General features: G+C 33.3%; 1 protein-coding gene across 1 annotated transcript in view; it reads right to left on the minus strand.

Annotated features, from left to right (window-relative positions):
• Positions 1 to 2129: 2129 nt before the first annotated feature.
• The window catches only part of LOC139491285 (thymidine phosphorylase-like), a 55902-nt gene continuing 32869 nt past the window's right edge, over positions 2130 to 25162 (minus strand). Inside the window, exons 2-8 of the mRNA XM_071278842.1 lie at positions 19424 to 19626; positions 18693 to 18921; positions 17906 to 18024; positions 14722 to 14884; positions 13858 to 14085; positions 12770 to 12910; positions 2130 to 4540 (exon numbers count right to left, since the gene is read on the minus strand). Of these exons, the coding sequence (XP_071134943.1) occupies positions 4404 to 4540; positions 12770 to 12910; positions 13858 to 14085; positions 14722 to 14884; positions 17906 to 18024; positions 18693 to 18921; positions 19424 to 19626 (1220 nt within the window). The 3' untranslated portion in view covers positions 2130 to 4403. The remainder of the gene's footprint in view (positions 4541 to 12769; positions 12911 to 13857; positions 14086 to 14721; positions 14885 to 17905; positions 18025 to 18692; positions 18922 to 19423; positions 19627 to 25162) is intronic.

Genomic DNA, 25162 nt, shown 5'->3' on the forward strand with positions numbered 1-25162 from the left:
ACTGGATCTGTTTTTTGTGGTAATAAGTATTGTGTATAAGTTTCATAACATTTGGTAGAGGCAAACTAAATTTAAAACACAGAAACTAATTTCGGGACTTACAGAGGAACAAGGGTAAAACGTAATGCCCTCCTCCGCTACGACAGGGTAATAAAAACGAGCGCGATCATAAATTCCGAGGACTTAAATGATAATTTGTCTGCTGACTGCTCAAAACAAAACATCGTTATAAAATTATGTGTTCAAACATTTCATTCAGTCATATTACACCAGTTGTCAACTTATCTTCATGCAAAGTTTTCTTCTTTAGACAGTAAGCTATATGCAGCATCGTTGGTTAAATGACAATGTTCGGTAGTGATGTACTGAACAATCGTTTAAAATATTTGACGAGTTTAAACTAAAATAGAACGCAGAAACTAACGTCAGTCAGTCGGTTTCTTTTTTGTATGCCTTTTCCTTTGGAGACATACATCAATCAACTAGCTCCTATTAAGCAAATGTGTGTATTGCCAAATAATTACAAAAAGCAGTTTATCCAGTTGTGGATGAGGATAAGGATTTAACAGCGAACGGGGCATTTACAGAGTTTAAATGATAGACTTTGCAAATTGTGTGTGAAGATTACATCACTACATTCAAGAGTTATGGATACTAAAAATAGTGAAGATTTATCCGTGTCCTTTGAATTATGCAAATAACACTCTAGTCTATATTCATGTGGAAATACATTATCCTACATTGGTTTAGTTACACATGCAAAATAAAAGAGAACAGTCAAAAATAATTTCTAATCTGTACCCATTATCATAGAAATGAATGTGATTTGTAGTTCAAAAGAAATACCGTAGTTCAACTTTAAAGGGGACATTTTATATTAACTTTGATTGAAATAACCTTGGGAAAACGCTTCAAGCCAGGTCAGTTTCCGTGTGTGTATATGGTCCCGTATATCGCAGGATTATTCTGTGTCAACTTTGTATCTCCTGTAACATGAAAGTAGTCAGACGAACCATTTACATTAAATATCGACAACTGGTGACTCATCCATCCAAATCTCTGAGTTCAAAATTTATATATAAAGCAGACCGAAAAATTTGTTATTCATGTGACCAAGAAATAAATGAAAATAACACTTTTAAAATTGTATGCGTGCGTTGCACCTACATTTTGGTTGTATCTTGATTTGTTTTCATCATGATCATTCAAAGTCAAATATTTTAAAGCCAAGGATGCAAAGGATCGAAACATCGTTATTTTAAAGCCAAGGATGCAAATGATCGAAACATCGTTATTTTAACTTGAAGCCAAGGATGCAAATGATCGAAACATCGTTATTTTAAAGCCAAGGATGCAAATCATCGAAACATCGTTATTTTAAAGCCAAGTATGAAAATGATCGAAACATCGTTATTTTAAAGCCAAGGATGCAAATGATCGAAAGATCGTTATTTTAAAGCCAAGGATGCAAATGATCGAAACATCGTTATTTTAAAGCCAAGGATGCAAATGATCGAAAGATCGTTATTTTAAAGCCAAGGATTCAAATGATCGAAACATCGTTATTTTAAAGCCAAGGATGCAAATCATCGAAAGATCGTTATTTTAAAGCCAAGGATGCAAATGATCGAAACATCGTTATTTTAAAGCCAAGGATGCAAATGATCGAAACATCGTTATTTTAAAGCCAAGGATGCAAATGATCAAAACATCGTAGGTGCTATGTGACAAAACAGAAGTATAATAATGGGTTTATCATCTAAGGTCATTTTTTACCTAGAGAGGTTGAAATAAATAAATATTATCTTGTGATGTTGGTTCGTACATATCAGGTAATGTTTTACCTAAAGAGGTTGAAATAAATAAATGCGGAGGACTTGCTGTTATAAGATTGCAGTGGAATTAAAAAAGAAACTTATTAGATTACCACAAACAGTATAAAAGAAAACAAAAATATCATCAGACAAAGGAATATACAAAGAACTACAACGAAGATGTGAATGCAGCTATACACATCTCTTGCACCTGTTTGGTCATATATGTGAGCTTTAAGACATTCACTCTGATGTCAGAGTTGTTAATATCCTTATCCGCGGCATACTGCCATCATATTAAAAGACAGACTAATGTTAAGACGCATAAAAAGTGTTTATTACAAAAGTAAACATGAAATGTTTCCTCAAAACAATACATATATACACAATATATACAATGCAATGTTGCAATTTTACATATCAAAATGTCGTTTTCTTCTGTCGAAATATATTTGACATAATAAATAAATAAGATCCCAAAACCAACCATATCATAACGTCAGATATAATCAGAATTCAAATAATGCTACATTTTACATAACTTATGAGATTCATTGGCAATCCTCCATAGGATCCGCTACTCTCCTTCTATGGTACGGAATCGGCCGAGTTGAGACGAATGTTATGAGATTCTGTCTCCCAATAAAAGTTACAACAATTGAAATCAGAAAGAGTAAGTATACATGTGAATGAACTCTTTGGAAACGTTTGGAGACAATTTTGCATACTTAAAAAGAAATGCTTTGAATATGTCACAAATACAATAAATGTAATAAAATATTCATCCCAATTTGTCAAAGCTGCAATTTTGAACTGTTAAAAACGAGTAAAAACAAATCTATAATAGCTAAAATAAAACAACTTATAACGTACTTGAATTAATTTGATCTTCAAAAGATATTTAAATGTGAATTTAGTTTAACCTTTAAAGATATACAATACATAATACAGTGTACATCTATGTGTTCCTTGTGAGCAAATGCTCCGAGTTGAAAGCCGAATTTTGACCTACAATTGACTACTTTTTATTCATAGATACTTGGAATGAGATTTTTTTTATTGGCCCTCATACCATATCTTTTTAATAATATCTATGCTCTTTTATAATTGGCAGTGAAAAGATCTGTAGTTTGCAATATAAAATTGTGAGTTATCTTCCTTTGGTTACAATTATGGACTTGTTAACTGAAAAAAGTTTCAAGAACTTTCAAAAAGAGACCAGCAACCTGAAAGATGAACAGAACCTTACTGATGAAGATGAAATTTAAAACATATCTTTATTATGCAATTATACGAACTTATGAATTTTCCCCCATAGTTTGTTTAACTGAAAAACTGAATATTTGTTATGAAACAGTTTCTGTAGACTTACAAACAAAGGACATCAACACAAAAAGATAAAATTAAACTAAATGATTCCCCAAATAGTAATACGAACAGTACACCAACTACACAGCAATCAAAAATACGAGTAAACAAAATATATGTACGAACAACGAATGTAAAAAATGAACTTGCAATCATTAAAATATGAAATATTATTTATGTATTTTGTTTGATAATGTGAATAAAACAAAACATATAAAGAAATATGTTGCCCTATTTTGCGTATCATATATACAATAAATACAAAAAATTAGACTATGTACATAATAATCATAATGTCAATAGTTATAAATCAAATTCTATCAAAGAATTATAGTGTGTCTTCACAAAAAAAAGTATTTTAAAATAAATAAAACTTTTCATAGAAATTTAGATTTGAATAAAGAAAACATTTCCTTTAACCCTATTATGTAACCTATCCATCCCATGTTTTGACTAGATAACTTTATTCATTTACATCATTTAACCATTTACCAGATCCTTTTTATATATAAATGCAGATACTTTTTTGTCTGACCCATGGTCGAACCGACGATCGTTTTTAAATGGAGTAGTCCTGTGTAAAGACCAGTACCCTTTTACAGATTCAGTTAAAGATTTTAGCTTTATATCATAACAAATGGAAGTAATTTTTTGCAAAGAATGTTATTAGTTGATAAAAAAAAAACAATCGAATATAAGTGTGCATGTTTGGTCGGATTAAACAAATGCTGTTCTATCAAACGACTTCAACCAATATTTGCTTCAAAGTACATTCTACAAATAATTTTCTCATTATATTTTACAGATCTCTTATTTATATGGTTGCTGCCAAGAAAGAATTAAGCAGTACCCTCTCAATCCAGAAAACAATTAAAAACATGTATGGTAAATTTTATATAAAAATGAATAGCACGATTTCTCCTTTTTCTATTCTGTTCCATTATACCGTAAGACTTGTAATTTACAGGTATGTAATACAAAATGATTGCCATAGTGACTAAAATACATTTTTCAACCACAATTTCTTTCTAAAATTACATTTATATTTTAAAGTCACAATCTGCAACACACTGATGTACGAACAAGTACTCAAGCAATGAGCCACGACCCATAGGGTATGTATTATCACGTATCATTGTTAAGCCTAATTAAGTAGGCTATTTTATAGTCGAACCAGAAATCCAAGTGCATGTTTTTCCAATTGTGTAGACAATATTCAATTTAAGAGACCACATCAATGATTCTTGACCCATTTACGACAACTTCACCAGGTGGTACCAATGATAGAATGGAATCAATATTTTCAATCAGCTCCTTCTGAAGTGGTCCATCATGATGAATCTTCAACCAAGTCTGTCCTGAAAAAAATCAAGCATACATCGTTACATTTGTATTGAGACTGTTTTTAATTAATTCCTTATACAAAAAATAAAATCACAAAAATACTGAACTCCGAGGAAAACTCAAAAAGGAAAGTCCTGAACCAAATGGCAAAATCAAAAGCTTAAACACACCAAACGAATGGATAACAACTGTCATATTTCGGATTGTTTATGCGTGATTTGTCTACCTAGTATTCACAAAAATATCGAACTACAAGACATGTTCAAAACAAAGGCGAGTATACCTGCTTATTTTTATTTTCACAGGTGGATCTCACAAAGAAAGTGAAAAAACTTAAATGAACTTTCACTCTGTTTAGCTAGACTCTTTGTGTGACGTTTTACTAGTGAAAAAACATACGTCTCATGTACTATAAGTTTTTTTTTCTGGTTATCAAAAAGGTATCGCAAAACACACTCGGTCCAGAACACATTGACAAAACATAATTATTTTGGCGGTCGTAAAACTGTTTTCAAGGATTCTTTAATTTTATTATTAGCTAGTACACCAATTTTAATCTAAAACTGTCATTTTGATTTGAACAGCTCATAAAAGACTGAATAATAAATTTTAATATTATTTTCAGATTTCCTGTCACACTTCTCCACTGTGATAAATGCAGTTATGTTCAAACAATTTGATTGCAATAAATTCAGATATATTCAGTCTATGATCAGTAGCTGCTATTTACCTGAACATATCAACATCATACTGAATTGTCTTGAATTCTCCTGAACAGTACTTAATTGACTGCAAGCTAACTCTATGAACATATCTGAATTTACCGCAGTAAACAAGTCCAAATCAAAGCACCAAAGGGTGCTATAGGCAGTTAATCAAAAACCCAAAGGCAAACTTGGCCACGTTCAGATGAATATATAGTGAAAAGAATTAGTCAAAATATTTATCTCCGGCATTGTTCTCAGCTATTTCTAAAGTATCAAATAATGCTTGTACAGTAATGTTTATGTTATGCAATCCTACCACTTTCAAAAGTTATTTCCAATTTATATTTATAAAGATTCAATGTCTGAGATTATACACATACACTGTCCTATGTTAGGGGAGAGTTTTGTGCCAGTTAAGATGTTTAAGCCGCCACATTCTGTATGTACCTGTCCATAGTGAGGACCCACGAATGCGGTGATTGTTGCTGTATATCATATTTATTTTGCATAATTGTTTTGTACATTTTTAAAAATTTTATTAATTTCTTGTGTATACTTCTGATTTTAGTATGATGTCCAAGTTTAATATTGTAAATGCTCTTTTGTTCCGACGTTGGAAAGTTCCAGGCGGAAAGAACTAACTAGCCGAAAAGTTCTCCAGAACTTATTAACTACATTGTAGTTACTTTGTTCTTCCTCTGGTTTAAAAGTTCCACCTGAACAAGCGACTAGTTGAAATAGTTTACATTTTTGTTATCATGGTTATTGTGTTAAGGGGCCAGCAAAAGCAATCCTTTGGGTGTAGGAGTTTCTCCCTGCATTAAAGATCCATTGGTAACCTTCGACTGTTGTCTGCTCTAAGATCTGGTTATTGTCTCTATGACACATTCCCCATTTTCACTCTCATTTTTTTTACGTCTCAAATTATAACTGAATTAAAATATGTTGATTACGGTTTAACTGTCTTCCATTACTAATATCATAATAAAAAAACATTTATTTAAACTTTCAATAACTGTAATAGTAAAAATTAAGAAAAACTTGTTTGTAACTTCAACTGTTCTCGAGTCTCGTTAGTCGACTCGTTACCTTTTTTATCGTATCATGTGATTTCTTTTCATATTATTTTCATGGGGAAATCGTTTACCAGCATAAAGTTGCTGAAGGAACCGCATAGAATTGATTCAATAACACTTAACGAGTGTTCAAATGCGAAAAATTATAAAAAAAAACATATAAAAAAGTCATATTTTTCTGTACCGGAAATCGAACAGTCCTTGTAAATCAAAAACAATTACGGTGTGATACGCGTCACAGATTCGGACTTAATATTTTACAAAATATGCGGCTTTGAAGTTATATAATGCCGTCCTTTAGAAAACAATTGTTAAAGTTTACATCACAATATTTATTGAACCACATCGAGCTTAATCAAAGCACGTGTAGCATTATGTTACATTGTACACAAAAGCGAAACAATCTTAAAATGACCTTGACATCGACCAATCAGAAAACTACAATAACAACAACTTAATTTGACAAGCATGAAGGTGATTTGCTAGAAATCGGAATAATATTAACAAGAAAACAAATGAGCATACATTAAAGATTACTGAATAAAGATGATTTAAATAATCCCAATCAGACAAAAAAACGAATAAAATGATTAATAATAAAGTACCTATGTATCATCAGAATTCTCCCAATTTAAAAGGTACGTAAATTTCGTCTTCTATGTAATTTGAAATTGCCGCCAACTTATATCAGCTTATTAATAGACTACTGACGTATGTAATACGTATCGATGACAAACAATATTCCTACGACGTTTGCCATCTGGGAAATGTAAACGACTCATCTTTATAGATTTTCAGCGATCAAATATTTCATACAATTGTTCTTTGACATCTTTAATAGCCCACATCACAGGGGGTAATAAACTATAGAAGGATTTCTATCGAGCACTACTTCCTATGTGCAACTTCAACACTTTTGGGAAAATCGACGACCATTTACCGTTTTTATGGTAATATTTTTTATATTCCAAAATAAAAAGTATGAAAAAAGTGCCCAATAAGTTATAAATAACGGGCAGAATCAATTTGCGCCAATTGCAGTTTTGAAAAGGTATTAATTGCGCCACTCTCTTTTATTTTGATAGTATTAATTGCGCCAATAAATGAAATGAAATTGCGCCACATTTACCTGTTAATATTTTTTACCTATATCATACCTGTACATGTTTTACCTATCAAGACAAGACAAGACAAGACAAATACTCTCACCAACGTGACTTGTTACATGTACATATGAAATATACAGCTTTTTAAAACACAAGTTAACAAGAGCCACTCTATAAAGAGTTTTGACAGCCTATAAAACAATTTTTCTAAAAATTATAATACAAATACAAGTCAACTATCATGAGTATAAAATACATTTTCGCTTTATTAAAATTTCATAGCATATTTTGGCAGTATAAAATATCATATTTTCATTTGTAAAAAGAAAGAAAGAACTTCGTGCAAAACAAAAGCAACAGATATGTTGTCAGGGCGACCTTCAAAAATAATAAATTCAGAGCTCTTCAAAATTGAAAAAGAAAATTTAGAAAAGAAAGATTTAAAATATGTGCGTCAGTCAATGTATAAAGAGAGAAGAAAACTGCATCCGGCTCAACCTAAAAATCAAGAAGAATTTCACACAATATTGGATGATATTGGTGTTGTTACAAACAAAGATGATGACTTTGTATTGTGTAACGATCCAGAAAGCGGGATGATTTTATTAGGATGCGAGGCTAATTTAAAATTTCTTTGTACAATGTAAGAGGATTGTTTGCTGATGGTACCTAGTCAATCATTTAGTTGTTATATATGAATAAAAATAAATAGAATTGGCGCAATTAGATGATAATTTTATTGGCGCAAATGATACCTATGGTTTTGAAAATTAGATGGCGCAAAAGAAGTATTGGCGCAAATAAGTTGTGGCGCAAATGAGTTACTTTTTGGCGCAAAAAGATATCGCCCTAAATAACATGATAGCCAGCCAGATAATAAAAGTGGCACATATTTCAGCATTTATTGGGTAGAACATAAATCTAGGGTGCTCGCATAAAGCAGCTTAACTGCTTAAAAAGCACTAAAATACTGAACGTGAGTGAATATTTCATTGTTCAGATTTTGCAGATCCTGTTTAGACCAAATTGATCATTTCAGCTTAAAATTCATTTACTACTATAGAAAGCGTCAATATAGGATGCAATTTCATTCTCAATTTTACCGTACACTAAGATATTTTAATAGAAAACACAAGCATTCATAAAAAAAGATATCATCTGGGAGATATAAATAAACTCATTATGCAGGTGGTGCCGCAATGTTGCCACAAAAAAATAATTTTTACAACCGAAAAATGCAAATAGTACATATTAGTTTACAAGCGACCACCATTGTCAATTTCGAGATTTTATCCACGATAATAAACATACCAAACTGTATCTAAAATATTAAAACCAGTTGAGTATTCATATGCATTATGTTATATAAGTTTTGCTAATAAATATAGGCCGGTGACCAAAGTCGGATTTATAAAATTTTAATCGTCAAAAATGGTACACGTCTATATCATATATCATTGGATTCGGAAATATGTGTATTTCGAGATTCTTCTGGTCGTCAAATGAAAATATGGTGCAGTTTTTCAGAAATCTTGATCAAAGGTCATATGTCGTTTTCAAGGAAAATTAAAATTGAATATCCAACTCTAATTTAAATACCCTTTTTACAGTAGAATGATTGAAAACTTTAATCTATTTTCTTCCTTATTTAATTTTTCATCCAAAAAGTGGAAATCCATCATTATATGAGATTTCCGAACACACGTATACGACTGTACAAAAAGGGGGGTAGTTTTCAGTTTTACATGATGTATTTTTTTCAAATAATAAGATCAACGTCTGTCAAAACTTAACAAAATTCAAAGAAAATTATGAAGAAATATGTATTTATTCATATAACCATCTAGTATACATCAATGAAAGTGAAAACTTAATTTTTTGCCATATACGTTGAACTCGGTTCATGCAAAACAGACAACACAAATTATTTTAAAACATACTTATAGCTGAGTTTTGACAATATCATGACGATTTCTATGAAATAAATTTGTATCAATAGGAAAATAATTCATTTTAAGATAAACTTACAACTTTAAAAAGGTATAGTTTATGAAAGAACAGCCTTTTATTCGTTTGAAAATGAAGAACGTTTCGGTTATTCAATCCCAAACTAAGTGACGCAAGATCATATTTTTTTTATGCGGGATATATTGACATAGCACTAAATATACCTAACTTTAATCAGTAATTCAGACCTCAAATGACTTTTGTAATGTGGGGACGTTATTAGAACGTTCTGACCATTGGCTGGAATACGTATGTTAGCAAGTGGAAGTATTAGCAAATCTCGAATGTCAGTATTGGTCCGTAGTGTTTAACGAAAACGACAAAATTCTTAAGCCACAAATCCTATAATGATATTGCGAATATCAATGTTAAACTTCGGACATCTAACGTGTTATGCCTTGCAATAGAGTGTTGGTCAAATGTTTGTGTACCACATATAGCGAGCTTTTATCCATCACCATTTGACATCAAATCGTTATTGCTAAATACACTTTGGCCATGTCAATCTATTTTATGGGGGACATAAAACAACTGAAACATCAGTGCACCTCTAGGACAAATGTCAAAAGAACCCTGTGTTGAAAGAAACGTCTTGTCCTGCTGCTTGAAACTCAAAATATCTCTAAACAAAAGCCAAGAAAAAAAAATATGTGATCCGCATCGACAGTATACACTAGCCATGATCACATGACTGTAGTTTGTGCAAAGTTTCCGATTGTCGTGGTCGTTACGCCCTACATTCTGGTCTGTATAAGTGATTTGATATCTGAACTAGGGATAGCATTTTTATCTGCTGATGGTAGAAACACTTTCTTCTGTGAATGATCTTGTAATTTAGAATACAACAGTTTGACTCCCAGTAAAGGTTCATAGTGGCTATATGACAAATACGCATTACACAGCCTTTACTTAAATGTTCTGTTTTAGAGATTAGAATGAAATTCCTCGTCTTGGTTGTAGTTTTCTTTACAATAGATGCAAGCATATGAAAGAGAGACAAAAGATACCAAAGGAACATTAAAAGTCATAAGTCGAAATAAGCTGACAACGCCATGGCCAAAAAATGAAAAAAAAACCACAGACAAACAGTTATAGTACACATAGCACAACCTTTGATAGCCGTGACTTCGGTTTCTTGACTTGAGCCGGCTGCCATTTTGTCTGTATGTCTCAAAGAAAAACAGGCAACAGTACATAAGTTACCGACGGTTATGTTTAAAACAAAGCATGGTGAATTCCAGGAAAAACAAAAAATAGCTCAGTTTGGTTGTGTCAACAAGATGTTACCCGTGTCATGCGAATCAAAAGTATCATTATATTACAAACAGGAATGGAACACAAATTAATTGCAAATTTTCAGATCTGATCTGACACTTAGTAACTTAAAATTGTAAACCGCAAAAAGACGTGCTAGTGAGTTGGGCCACGACAGAGCTTAAATGTATCATTATTCGTGATACGGTAATATACAAACCTATTTTGTGTCTATTTCAGTCGCAAGTCTTCATAATTAAGTACATGACACCAAAATTAAATTTCCACGTTCGACACTCAGGTTTTAAAATTGAAACATAATCTTCTAAACATTCCGGGGGCACACGAGATAACCGTGTTTTCAGTATGTTTCGTGTTAATCTTTGGTAGTCTATGAATAGTTTTGCAGAATTTTGTTTGTCATTTACGTCGTTCTCCTAATTTTACCATGTCGTTTTGATATTATCGTCGACTAATATGTTTGAACATCCCTTAAAATTCTGCGGCCTGTTTTAAGTAGTCAGGGGTATACCCCTGCCCAAGAAGACTGTATTGACTCAACAAGCACCAGCATAGGGTATCATTTGAGATATGTGCACAATATACGATGGCGCAGAGGAGTGTAGTACATTGAGACCTAGCTGGGGAATTGACATTTGGAAAGTTAAAATCGCCATCCAAAGTTTGTCATAGATTTTTATTTGTAGTCGTCAATCCGTCTCAATATCAAAGAAAAAGGCCAAGATATGAAGCGAACATTCTAACTTCTGTAGTATCCTTTATCACAAGCTAACTGGGAAATGTAAGTACTGACTGACGAAAATGTAGGTAAAAAAAAGAAAGGTAATCTTCAATACATCTGAATTTTGAAATCATAGAACTAAGCAAAACGGTTTACTTTAGGTCTTTAAAAGGTTTAGCATTTCAAATTGCAGTGCGAAATGTAGATATCACTATGTCATGTAGACTTATGCATCATTCGTATCCATTTTTATTATAAACAATTTTCAAGCGAATAGAATGAATCCGATGATAGATGTACATCTATGAATTAAAGTCACAATTATATGCACAATCTTGTGTATATTTATATTTACACCAATCAACTGTGTCAAAATACCTCAATTTACTGTACGTTTGTAAAAATAAATCAATTATTCTACTTCTGCATTTAATAAAATAGCACTATTTAGGGTATTAAAATGAATGTTTGCTTCTTTGAAATGAAAACGCAAAGTTTCAACGGACTTTCTAGTTTTGTTATCTTTTGGGGATTTTGTCGGATCCCTATTTCTTAAATAAATCATTGAAAAACTTATTTCGCCTTTTACATAAATAAAATCAAAATAACACAACCTTAAAAAAGAATTACGGACACCAAAATAATTCAACGAAACAATAAAACATCAACCAAAACAAGTAATATCAAGTCCAAATATTACAGGAAAACTATGTCCCAGCCCAATCATGGACGGGACACAACTATCCGGAATATTTTTAAGTAAATGATTGATGAGAAGAGATTTTTGAAATTAAAAAAATATCGTTTTAAACAATATGACCTCATAAAAACATGTGTACATGAAAAGAAAAAATGTAGTTTTATTACTTTATAGTAGATACGATATAATCCATTCATCAGCGCTTTGTTGTACGATGTTGGAATCGGGTAAAACACAAAATATCCCCGTTAACAGTAGTTTTTACCTTCATAATTTGTCATCAAAAGGCTTTGAGGATTACCCTTTTTGTTTAATGCATAGAACATTATGTTTCACGTTTAAATAAAACAAAAAAGAAAGATATGCGATGGCAGCTTTTGAATAAAACGCCAACTGCATGCCACTTATGATCTGCATTTGATGTCAAATTTGCTGACTAAAAGCTGAAATAAAAAAAACTGCACCATACGACTTTTTGACGACCAATCTTAAATTCAAGTAAAATCATTTTTCTAGGACTGTGCCAACTTTTAGCCGTGTACCATGAAGTGAAATTAAACTCCTTTAATAATCGACTTTTTCCTATTCTGTCACTGCACTAATATGTTTAAACCAAAAAAAAACTAATATGCCAAATAACTTAACACCCACCTTCTTTAACTTTGCTTCCGACATGTACACAAAGTTCCAATCCTACTGCATAATTAATAGGATCTGATGACTTGAATCTACCTGCACCAAGTCTACCACTAATTTCGGCGCATCTCAAAGAATCTATTTCCAAAACTGAACCTGAAATATAAATTATGATGTTTTAAATTTTAGGCTTTGAAAATTGAACTATAAAAGTAAACATTAAATAATTCAAACATAATCAGGCTTATGACAGTTGTTCATTAGCTCAATGTGTTTGAGCTTTTGTTTTTTGTCATTTGATTAGGGACTTTCCGTTTTGAATTTTCCTTGAAGTTTAGTATTATTTTTATTTTAGTTTTTTGTATGTTGTTTACAATATATCTCCATAAAAATAATAATCATATAAAAGAATTGTATAATGTCAAAAGTATTTCTGCTCCCATAAAGCAGCGCGAAACAGATCATACATGCCATCAACAAGATTTCTGACAGTGGTATGAGAATCTTCGAAATAATTGTAATTTACAAACTAGAGGCAACAATAACAGTTTAAAAGTTATATAAAAGAATATTCGTCGATAAATGCATACAGAAAAAAGATTACCCGTAGATGGTGTAATTTCAAAACAACATTCTTGAAACAGTTCACAATTGCCGCAAAATAAATAAAATCTGCTCTTATGTAAGTAAAAAGCCAAAATCCTAAGTCTTTTTAAATGTTGGAGGTTCTATTTTCTTTTTGACTCAAATAAGGTCACCGTATATGATAAATGCAACATCGTCGGGGGGCAATTTACGTCGTTCATCATATCAACGTTATATATATATACGATTTACAGTGATTTATTGGAACTTAGTGATGATTGGAAAGTAACAAATCTTAATTTGCCTCGAAATTTATGATAGGAAGCTGCTATTTTGTGCTTCCAGGAATAGCACCTCTAGGTTGCGTCCACATTCACGCACCTGATTTGATTGCGGTAGCGTATTTCTACGACATTTTTTACATTTTTTAAAGCAAGTTGATGCATTAGGATGGGTTATCATCAGTGCCAGCCCTACTGATGTATCGTGTATCGTATATCATTAAAAAGAAAACATACCTTCTTTCTTGCAAATTATTGGAGTAACATTTTGAGCTTTTGGTAGAATCTTGAACATATCCGCTCCAGGCTCGCAGAGACTATCTGCAATTGGTTCTGATACTCCCTGGGCAACAATCATGTCTCTGAACTTTCTTAATGCAGCGCCAGAAGATATGATGTCAATCATTTGGTGGCGAGCTTCTGTTATGGAGAGTGTCTTACAATTCTGATGCAATACTTGTGCTCCTTTAAAAAAGTAATTATTTTAGTCTTCTTTGATATTTGGTTATAAACAGGTTATGAATAATTCTTCAACAAATTTTAAAAGCTTAAAAGGGAAAGGACAGTGAACTGACTGACGTTTTTTTTTTCACTAATCAAAAAAGCAATTCAACCCGGGCGCCTTTATTTTAGATATTATTCGTGTGTTTCTCTGTCCTATATGTTGTCTCCAATTTTTTGTATTGAAGTCCTATCATGTAATGTTGGTCATTTTAAGTTTAAATTTAACATTGCCATAAAAGCGGGAGGTTTAACATGCCACAAAACAGTTCAACCCACCATTTTTTTTTTTTTTCAAAACGTCCTGTACCAATTCAGGAAAATGGCCATTGTTATATTATAGTTCGTTTCTGTGTGTGTAACATTCAAATGTTTCTGTTGTGTCGTAGTTCTCCTCTTATATTTGATGTGTTTCCCTCAGTTTTAGTTTGAAACCCGTATTGTTTTTTTCTCAATCGATTTATGAATTTTGAACAGCTGTATACTACTGTTGCCTATCTTTAATCTTACATAATATTGTTTAAATAATAAAAAATGAAAAACATATCTTTGTTATAATTAGAGACTAAAACATTGGGAAGTCCAGTATAAATCAATTACCTAAACTATAAACAAGATCCATGATATCATCAGGTCCGTTGTCATGGAGACATTCGATAGCTTCGACAACTTCAAGAGCATTTCCAATAGCATTCCCTATAGGCGAATCCATTTTTGTAATTAATGCAACTGTTTTAACCCCAAGTCCATTTCCAATGTTGACCTTCAATGAAATAACAATTAAAAGTCAGAGTTCCTTTAGAAGCGGAATTCGAAACCATACTGTTAATTTTGGATTTTCGTTTCGGGTAATACCTATATCGTTTCTGGCATTTGCATATATACACCTCGCCATAAGTTTTTCAACATACTGTCGGCATCCCAATTGGAACAAACTGTGCCCCTCTACTTGCCGACTTGTTTCTTTATTATTATGAGGCTGACTTCATGCAGGAACTTCTTAGGAAGAAAGATAAGAAGTTAGCAAAATCCTTTAACTCTACTTTCCGCTATATAGATGACGTTCTTTCACTAAACAATTCAAAATTTGGTGACTATGTGGAACGCATCTATCCCATCGAATTGGAGATAAAGGATACTACAGATACAGTTAAGTCGGCTTCATATCTTGACTTACATCTAGAAATTGACAATGAGGGTCGGTTGAAAACAAAACTTTACGACAAATGAGATGATTTCAGCTTTCCAATTGTGAACTTTCCATTTCTAAGTAGCAACATTCCAGCAGCACCTGCATACGGGGTATATATCTCCCAATTGATACGATATTCCCGTGCTTGCATTTCCTATCATGATTTTCTTGATAGAGGGTTACTGCTCACAAGGAAGCTATTAAACCAAGAGTTCTAAATGGTGAAGTTGAAATCATCCCTTCGTAAATTTTACGGACGCCATCACGAGTTGGTTGACCGTTATGGAATAACCGTTTCAAAAATTATATCGGATATGTTCCTTACGTCGTAACTACAATCCCCTTCCCTTTCATGAATGTGACCTACCGAATTAGACTATTTACCGGATTTGTAATCACATAAGCAACACGACGGGTGCCACATGTGGATCAGGATCTGCTTACTCTTCCGGAGCACCTGAGATCACCCCTAGTTTTTGGTGGGGTTCGTGTTGTTTATTCTTTAGTTTTCTATGTTGTGTCATGTGTACTATTGTTTTTCTGTTTGTCTTTTTCATTTTTAGCCATGGCGTTGTCAGTTTGTTTTAGATTTATGAGTTTGACTGTCCCTTTGGTATCTTTCGTCCCTCTTTTAAGCAACACCTAAATGTTTTTGCTTCTAATTTTTGTTTTACAATTAAATTTGATACTGCTTTGTTTCCATATATTTTGTCAATCTATTGTTAATCGACTGGTAAAAATTCAGGTCGGAGTTTTATTGCTAGGTACATTAAAAAACAGGTTTTCGAAAGCTACATGCACGTTTTGTCTTTCCCAGTTAATTGCAATGAAATTTAACTTTTAACCGGCGACTAAATTGTGCCAATTTACGTGCCTGTAGACCAGTAAAAAGACCATTGCTGACTCGTAGGCATCGTCAGGCTCGACATCAGTGGTCACGTGATCACCGCAATAGGACTATGAGACAATGGCGTCAAGTCCATTGGTCTGAGGAGTGCAGATTTCTCCTACATCACATTGATGGGCACATGCGCGTATGGCGCCCTCGGGATACAGCATACAAGAAACATCACATCCATGTTACTACAGCGTTTGGTTGTGGGGATTTGACAGTTTGGGGATGTTTTGTATTTGACTGAAAAATTGACCTTTATGGTCTGGACGGGACTATAACGGGTTAAAAATATCGCGTTAAAATCATCCGAGATATCGTTGTGTCACATTTTGACAATAACAATCTAGGAACTAGACCGATATTTATGGACGATAACACAGAGAACGCATTGTATCCGAAAAAATACGCCAGGAGGCAGTTGGCACGATTCCTTGGCCACCCATACCACCGGATATGGTTTCCATTTAGCATGCTTGAGATGATATTGCTCGAAAAGTCAACAACAGGGTTCCAGTCAGTAAGAATTTACATGAAATACGAACAGCCTTGATAAATGGCAAAAAAAATCTGTTAGAACATTACGACACTTAGTTCAAAGCACGAGACGACGTGTGGCTGAATTTTTCCGGAAGCGTGGAGGATACAATCGCTACTGACCTAAATTGTACTTTAATTTATTCACAAATTGTCACTCTCGAGTTTTTAAAAGAATAGTGTGTGTAGTGCAGAGCAAACTTTATAAAAACTTCAGTTTAAGTTGAAACTTTATCTTGTATTTTATTTTGCCATTTTACAAACATTTGCCAAAAATGAAACAGTCAAAAGTTCAATCATGAAAACAGTCCAAACTTTAACTTTTCAATTAACATTCTATATGTTTTCTTATAAAAACACAAATTCAGTTCATTGTATCAATAATTTGATAAGTTACGAATTCAGTAAAAAACGATTCTAGAAAATTATAAGGTGTTGCTTCACTTTTGGCGAGGTGTATATATGTTATAACATATGGTGTTCCTATAATCAAACATGCAGTTTAACAAGTCATAGCATGATCGCCTCGAGTTCTGGACGTAATGGATTAGAGCACCAGCTGGGTCAATCCAAACTTTTAATCAGGTATTTACTTCTTCAGTCAATTTCGATGCATTCTTCAGAAAAAGCATACAAGTCAGAATAATTTGATTGCGACATATTTCCCCAATCTTGTGCTTACTTACTTTGTGAGTGAACATGTTAGAAGATTTTATAAGAAAAGAAACTCATTATATTTAATATATAACAAAATTTAAGATATCAATATAAACAGCATCAGAATGCTAATCTAGGGCAAAAGCATACGATGCTTGAAAAAGGTCTATGATAGACGATATTATATACACACCATATGAAGTAAAGGCATTAGCTACTTATCAAAATCATGTGATACCTTCAGTTTTGTTTGTTTGTTACCTGTAATTGTCTTCTTAATCGATTTATCAGATTTGAATATGGTTAACAGATGTTAATTAAAAGTAGCCAAAATGTTCTTCATTTGTAGTAATTACAAAAATTAATCCCTCGAGTGATTACCGGTTCAGGAGAACTAGGCACCCATACATTGAATAAACACACATTACATCGATATCAATTAATAAAACAATAGACGTTACTAAATTAACAATTATGAATTAAATAGATTGATAATATTCTCTTACCATTTTCGATGCTAGTTTTCGGGCTGCTGTCTCTGTTTTGTTAAAGGATCCCTTTCCACATTTAACATCTAGTACTAAAGCCCCAACCTGTTCTGCGGCTTTCTTGGAAATTATAGAAGCTGAAATATGTATAGCACGAGTTAATTTCAGCCATACAAGTAACCCAGGAACACATATATTGTTATATTGTTCCAAGAGTAATCATAATATTTTTTTTTTTTTTTTAATTAAATGTCATGTGGTCTGAAAATAAATTGAAATTTCAACTGCATGCAATCATATTATATGATACGTTTTAAAATACGTTAATCATGTTAATAGAACTAATACACTGATAAGATATACATATGAAATTAAACTCGGGGAAAACTCCAACTGCTTCGGTTCTTATTCATTCTCGGCTTAATATTCGGCTTTGAACATTCATGATGATGGTAAATATAGAAAAGCGGCGCTTCGAAGGAATGGAACAATTTAACATATTGCTTTTTTTTCCTGAATGCAATTTTCAGTTTTTGTGAATTAAATTGACCCCCCCCCCCTCGAGTTTAACTACATATGAATGCAAACAATAATTTCCAACAGTGTGCTTTATATGCTGCATTAATTTTGTATAATACTTATGATTTAAATTGTCATATTAAGTGCTTTAACCAGTTTCTTATATAATGCGTTTACCAGTGTTCTTATTTTGTGTTTTTACCAGTTTCTTGTCTGGTGCTTTTACTTGTTTCTTATCTAGTGCTTTTGTCAGTTGTCTTATCTAGTAACAGTTTTTAACAACTACCTGCTATTAAAGATGTATCATCAATGGTCCCTGTTACATCACGAGTTGCATAGAAAATCTTGTCTGCTGGTACTAATGATTTTGTTTGGCCCACAATGCAGCAGCCGACACTGTCAATTATCTCCTGCATACGGGTTTGGTCGATACAAACTATGAAGCCTGGGATAGCTTCAAGTTTGTCAAGAGTTCCACCAGTGTGACCCAGTCCTCGTCCAGATATCATTGGCACCTATAAAACAAAAACAAAATACTATGATTGCTCGATTAACTATCATTAATGGATTGATGTTTACAACAATTTGAATTGTCTTGTGACCTATCAGATCTTGTCCGTAATTAAATACACCTCATATAGCGTTATTCAATTTTGTATTTATGTCATATACATGTAGCACACTTTTCTCAGCAAAAAAAAATCCTCTATACCTTAAAGGCACTTGTCTCAGAAATAAAATGTCCTTTATACATTGTATTAAGGTACGTCCGGAATACGGGAATTTAGGCGTACAATTTGACGTAAAGAGTTATCAAAAGTACCGGACGCGCGTTTCGTCTGCATAACCATCATCAGTATTTTCATATCAAAAAGGTTAGAAAGCCAAACAAGTACAAATTTGAAGAGCATTGATGACCCAAAATTTCCAAAAAATGTGCCAAATACGGCTAAGGTTATCTATGTCGGGGATAAGAAAATCCTTAGTATTTGACGTAATTGTTGAGAGACTACTTACCTTCATTCCACATGCTGCTAAAGCTGGTGCCAATACCAGACTTATTTTGTCACCTACTCCACCAGTACTATGTTTGTCTACCAGTTTGCCTCTAAGTTCCTTTGGCCACATAAGCATGTCCCCTGATACCATCATGGATCGCGTCAGATTTGTTGTTTCCTCAATGTTTAGTTCCTTCAGATACATAGCCATCAGCATGGCCCCTAAAAGAAACGGAATTTACTTTAACATGAATAAGATAAATAATCAATGGTAAACAAATATAGCTTGATACTATAATAATAAGGTATCCTTAAAATAAATTTTGATTTCTTTTGGAACCCTACTCTTGATAAAATGAAATTACAGTGATTTATATACCTTACCTGACCCACAAAATGGTCAATACCATTTCAGACTAAAATATTATTTAAAACTACTATAATGACTGACTGTAATATTTTTTTGTCCCTGAAGAAATAGCCTCAAAACTGAGACCTGTGCACTATGCTCTGAATTACCCTCGTAGCGTGATAATAGTATTTAAAAGTGGGCTCCACATTTTTAAGGTTATTTCGAATAGGCAGAGAGAATATTGAAAATATTTCTTATAACTTAATTCTAAATTCTATTTTAATGAATAAATAATTAAAAAACGTTGATGACGTCACGATCACCTAAAAAATATGTCCATCCTTGTGTCCTCCTTTTTTAGGGGATCTCGACTGTTATTAAGTTTGGGGTTTTTTTCTGAAGAAGAATTTTCTTGCAAAACCTGATACAATCTTTTTGATTTTTCAAATCATATTGCATTGACATAAGTGCTTCCGTCCCTCGCTACATGCACTCACTTGCTTTTAACTCTTAAAACCGGTCACAACAGATCGTACGATTTTTTGTCGTGGAAGATCTATGTATGTATAAAACAGTTGTCGTGGCACTGTCGTGCAAAATATCAAAAAAATATTTCGTGTGGTCACATCAGCTACGACATGTCCACAATGGGTACACGTCAGAGAAAAAAGAATTGTACGTGTACTGTCGTAAGTCGGTCGTGTGACAGTCGTACGACAATCATGAGTTGTTTGGGGCTATTTTTCAGGTTTTCATGTCATGGAATGCGCGTGTTACTGTCGTGTCACTGTCGTGGCAATGTCGTAGGACTGTCGTGCCAATGTCGTAGGACTGTCGTGCCACTGTTTTGAAACATGCCAGGCTCCATCTGCATGAATCCAACGAAATCAACAGCAGATTCCCGCTCTAACTCTTGCATCAGTGTATACTATACTGACCAAATATCAGGCGCCGTTCGATCCATGGCCTAACCCACCAACGTCGGGCGTTTCGTTGGTTCCTATACTAATCACGAGCTCGAATCAACGCTAACAGGACCATATTTTGTTCTTGTTGGAGAACGGCAAGGCGCATATTCAGTAAGGCTAACCGTAATCGTTCAGATGGTATAGCCATCCTCTTTATACGGCGTACGGTATGTTTTTCCAAACATTCATTCCCTCCGAATTGTAGTCTTCTAAATAAAACAAAAATATGTTTTACGACGAACGCACAACAGTCGTACGACAGACCATCAATATTGTGCGGACATCGTACGAAATTTGGTATTCGTCAGACAATCGTGCCACTGTATCAAGAGTGTCTTGCAACAGTCGTGGGATTGTCGTACGACAATCGTGCAACATTAGTCCGATTTTTCTCTATCAAAATGGCTTATGTTGGTACCCACGACAATGTGTTTATCGCACGACAGTCGCACGACTGTGGTATTAAAGACACTATCACGACAGCCACCAGACAGTGACACGACAAAACATCGTAGAGCAAAAAGGTGCATGTCCAATTTTCGTCCCACGACACATGACAGCGCCACGATGCTCAAAATATCGTGCGACTGTCGTACGATGATCACAAATGACCCACGATTTGACCAATTTTCATGTCGTGGCGCTGCATTGATGTGTCGTTGATTCGTTGTGACCAGGGCTTTATTATAAACTACATAGTATTTGATCAGTTTTTAAATGTAATTAAGATCATATCTTCATAATTTTCGAGGGTTGCAATCACGTCGGACGGAAGTATACTCAAACATAGCTAAAAGATTACTTAGGTATTAGAAGATGTGATATGAGTGCCAAAGAGAGAACTCTCAATGCAAGTCATAATTTGTAAAAGTAAACAATTACAGGTCAAAGTACAGTCTTCAACACGGAGCTTTGGCTCACACCGAACAGCAAGCTATTAAGCACCCCAAAAAATTACTTGTGAAAAACTATTCAAACGAAAAAAAAAACAACGGTCTAATCTATTTAAAATACGAGAAACAAGAAACATTCATGAACCACATTATATAAATAACATATAGCTGAAAGGGTGATAGAGCAGATTGTTACCCCAAGAAAGCATTGTCAACCGCGGCTGAGAGGGTGACATTTTTTTTAATTCAATTCAGACCAATCAAAAATACAATGCTAAATTTCTACGTTTTGGCTCAGATTCTATTATTTAAAATAAAAATAAAAGATAAAACATCTTGCTTAACTTTGTTGTTTTTTCTAAAACCAGTAACGGTGTTATGTAGATTTACATGACGTCTTAGAAAATACTTTTAAAATAAAATTGATCTGCCAAAAACTACAATGATAGGACATTCAGTATAATAAATTAAATAACACATAGCTGAGAGGGTGATAGAGCAGATTGGTACCCCTCGAAAAAGCATTGTCAACCTTGGCTTCGCCGCGGTTGACAATGTTTTCTTGGGGTAACAATCTGCTCTATCACCCTCTCAGCTATGTGTTATTTATATATTGGTCTAGACGAGAGGGTAACATTAAAAAAATGTTACCCTCTCAACCATGTGAGATACCCTAGTATCAGCCAATCAAAATATGGCATTTTAACGTGAAGTATAATAACAACAAATGACAACCACTGAACATCAAATTCATGACTTAGGACAGGGGGGGACAGGTGCAACCAAATGCAGCGGGTTTAAAGGTTTTAATAGGTGCCAACCTTCACCCTTACCTGAAACAATAATGTAACATCACAACATACAAAGACACAAAAAAAAATACTTTTTCTAGTTTAAAATTAAATATGCTTCAAACTATTATTGCCATAAAACTTATTTTTTTACTGTTTAGTCCTATGTATAATATGGAGCAACGATCAAATTTTAATTTGTGTTGAAGGATAGACTAACTGTTAAACTTGCGGAGTTAGTCAAGTGACCATGTGGTTTATGTTAAGAATTTTTGTATGAATTAAACTGAAGATTACACCATGGGGGAAAAAATCAGTTTCGCAATGAAAACCAATAGAGAAACCAAGAAACAGTTTCGCAAAATAAGGCTTCTAAATGTAAATACGTTTAATCGGTTGTATTTTATACTATTTTTCTTGTAATCACAAACGATATACAGGTCATGGTCATAACAATCAACTGAAGTATCGTTATTTGTTTCAAGGCAAAAGCCATGTAAACATCACTATTAATAACTGGTCGATCTAAGAATAGGTGTTTTTACGTTGAACTCCCTACAGGACTGGGTTATATGCACTTCACTACATTCCTGTCATTCTTAGTTTTTTTTTCTTTTTTCTTCTTTTTTTCTTGGAAGGAAATGGTGGGGTAGTTTTTTTTCTGACTTTTGCTTAACGTTATTATAATTAGTTACGCTATATATTTTAATGTATGTTAAAAGCATAATGAGGTAAAATTTAACAAATTATAACATGATTCATTTTGAAAGTTTATAAATGGCCGTGAACAAGTTTTCAAATATGTACAAAACTGTTTAAGATTTTTGTTATTATACAAGGACTAAATTTATTTAATGAGTTTTCGTGAGAAAACAAAAATACAAGTCTTTTTTTTTCATCATCGTGGGTTATTTTTGTAGAGCCTGTGACTTTTGTCGTATAAAAGGCGAGACATAGCGATCCTACATTCCTTAAACTATCCTGAAATTCTACCATACTTGGACAGAAGCATGTTGTTGATCATAAGATAGTATCGGAAGTAAATTTTGGAAAACGAACTTGATTTATTTTATTTTTTGTCAAAGTCTTGCTTACTAATGATACTTTCATGACGTCACGAATATGCCGCATCTGTAAAAAGTTCATTGTCAACAAGGACGATTTCTTTAACGTCCTATAACGAGGACAGTTTATTAATGCACCATATGTTTTCTATAAGCATGTTAAATATTTTTTTCGGGGCAGTAATAACAAAGCGATAGACAGAAAACAATACAAACATGTAGCATTAAAACACACATGTTAACATTTATTACAATATTATTGTTGACAACATGCCTTCTCTTCATTAAGAACGTTTTTGTTTTACGTTACTCTTTTGTTCACATTATTCAAATATTTTCAAAAGAGAAATTAAAACTGAGTTTATCTTTTTAATTTTAAATGTTTACTGTACTGTTAGTCCGAGATTACTCTGACGTCCAACGGCTGTTTTGCAAGACAACCTGGGGCCGTGGGACATGTTTTGCCAGACAAGCTGGGGCCAAACATGTCCCACGGCCCCAGCTTGTCTGGCAAAACAGCCGTTGGACGTCAGAGTAATCTCGGACTACTGTACTGTGTGATCGGTTAAACTATGCTTTCCATATGATTGAAATCAACTTCAAAATTAGTCTCGGTTACCCAGACGCTTGAATTTTACAAATCAAACATTCATAATGCGTCTGGGTGATCGAGACTACTTCAAGATCAGAAATGGAATCAAGAGATCAATACGGGAGCAAGGTTACGGGTCAATTGGTTTTGTAGAAACCGAATGTCTCATTTGTAACAGGTTTTTAATTGTTTCCTAAGTATCATCACTGCTAAATGTGAAGCAAGATATGTTAACACTTCTGGAGCACATGAGATCATCCCCACTGTTCGGCTTGGTTCGTGTTGAATTGTGGCTGAAAATATTGCACAAAATAGAATTGGAAAACACTTTGTATATCCTTACGAAAAACTGTTTCAAGGAATGGTTACTGTCCAAAAACATATTTTAACAGTCTTACAGAAAACACAGTCATGTTATATTAATAAACAGTCCTCGTTTAAGGACATTAAAGTAGTTGACTTTTTTGTCCTTGTTGACAGTAAACTTTTCACAGATGCAGCATATTTGTGACGTCATGAGAGTATCATTAGTAAGCAAGACCGAGATTTGACAAAAACAAAGTAAATCAAGTATGTTTTATAACATTAACACAAGTAAAATTGTCGGTCATGCATGCAATTTCTATTTTTGCCGAAATAATTAATTGGATACCAAAAATGTATTATATAAAAAATGAAAGAAAGAGACAATACATCAATTAGACATTTCATGGTCAAACATTTGTTTTACATGTATACCATATGTTTGTCCTACATTCTGGACAAATTACGTTGATGTTTACGGATATAATTGTATGATAGCTGTGCAATGCCGGGTTGAGTAGTTTTGTGTATACAATGTACCCTCATGCAGCTCACTCTTCAAAAAACGTACATTGTGATTCCCCTGTTCGAAAAAGGACTTAATGCAGATCGGTGTTGCCGTCTAGGATTGTAAAGTCAAATCTCAATCAATCTAGATTTTTAAACACATGTGCAAATTTTGAGAGAGGAATGCAATTTATTTGTAAAACTTTTCAGATTCAATATATATTTATCACATTTTTAAGACTATTAATACAAAAACAAAACTGGGAGAGGGGTTGGCGCGCCAGCAAA

This window comes from Mytilus edulis, chromosome 10 (assembly GCF_963676685.1).
Source record: "Mytilus edulis chromosome 10, xbMytEdul2.2, whole genome shotgun sequence".
NCBI lineage: Eukaryota > Metazoa > Mollusca > Bivalvia > Mytilida > Mytilidae > Mytilus > Mytilus edulis.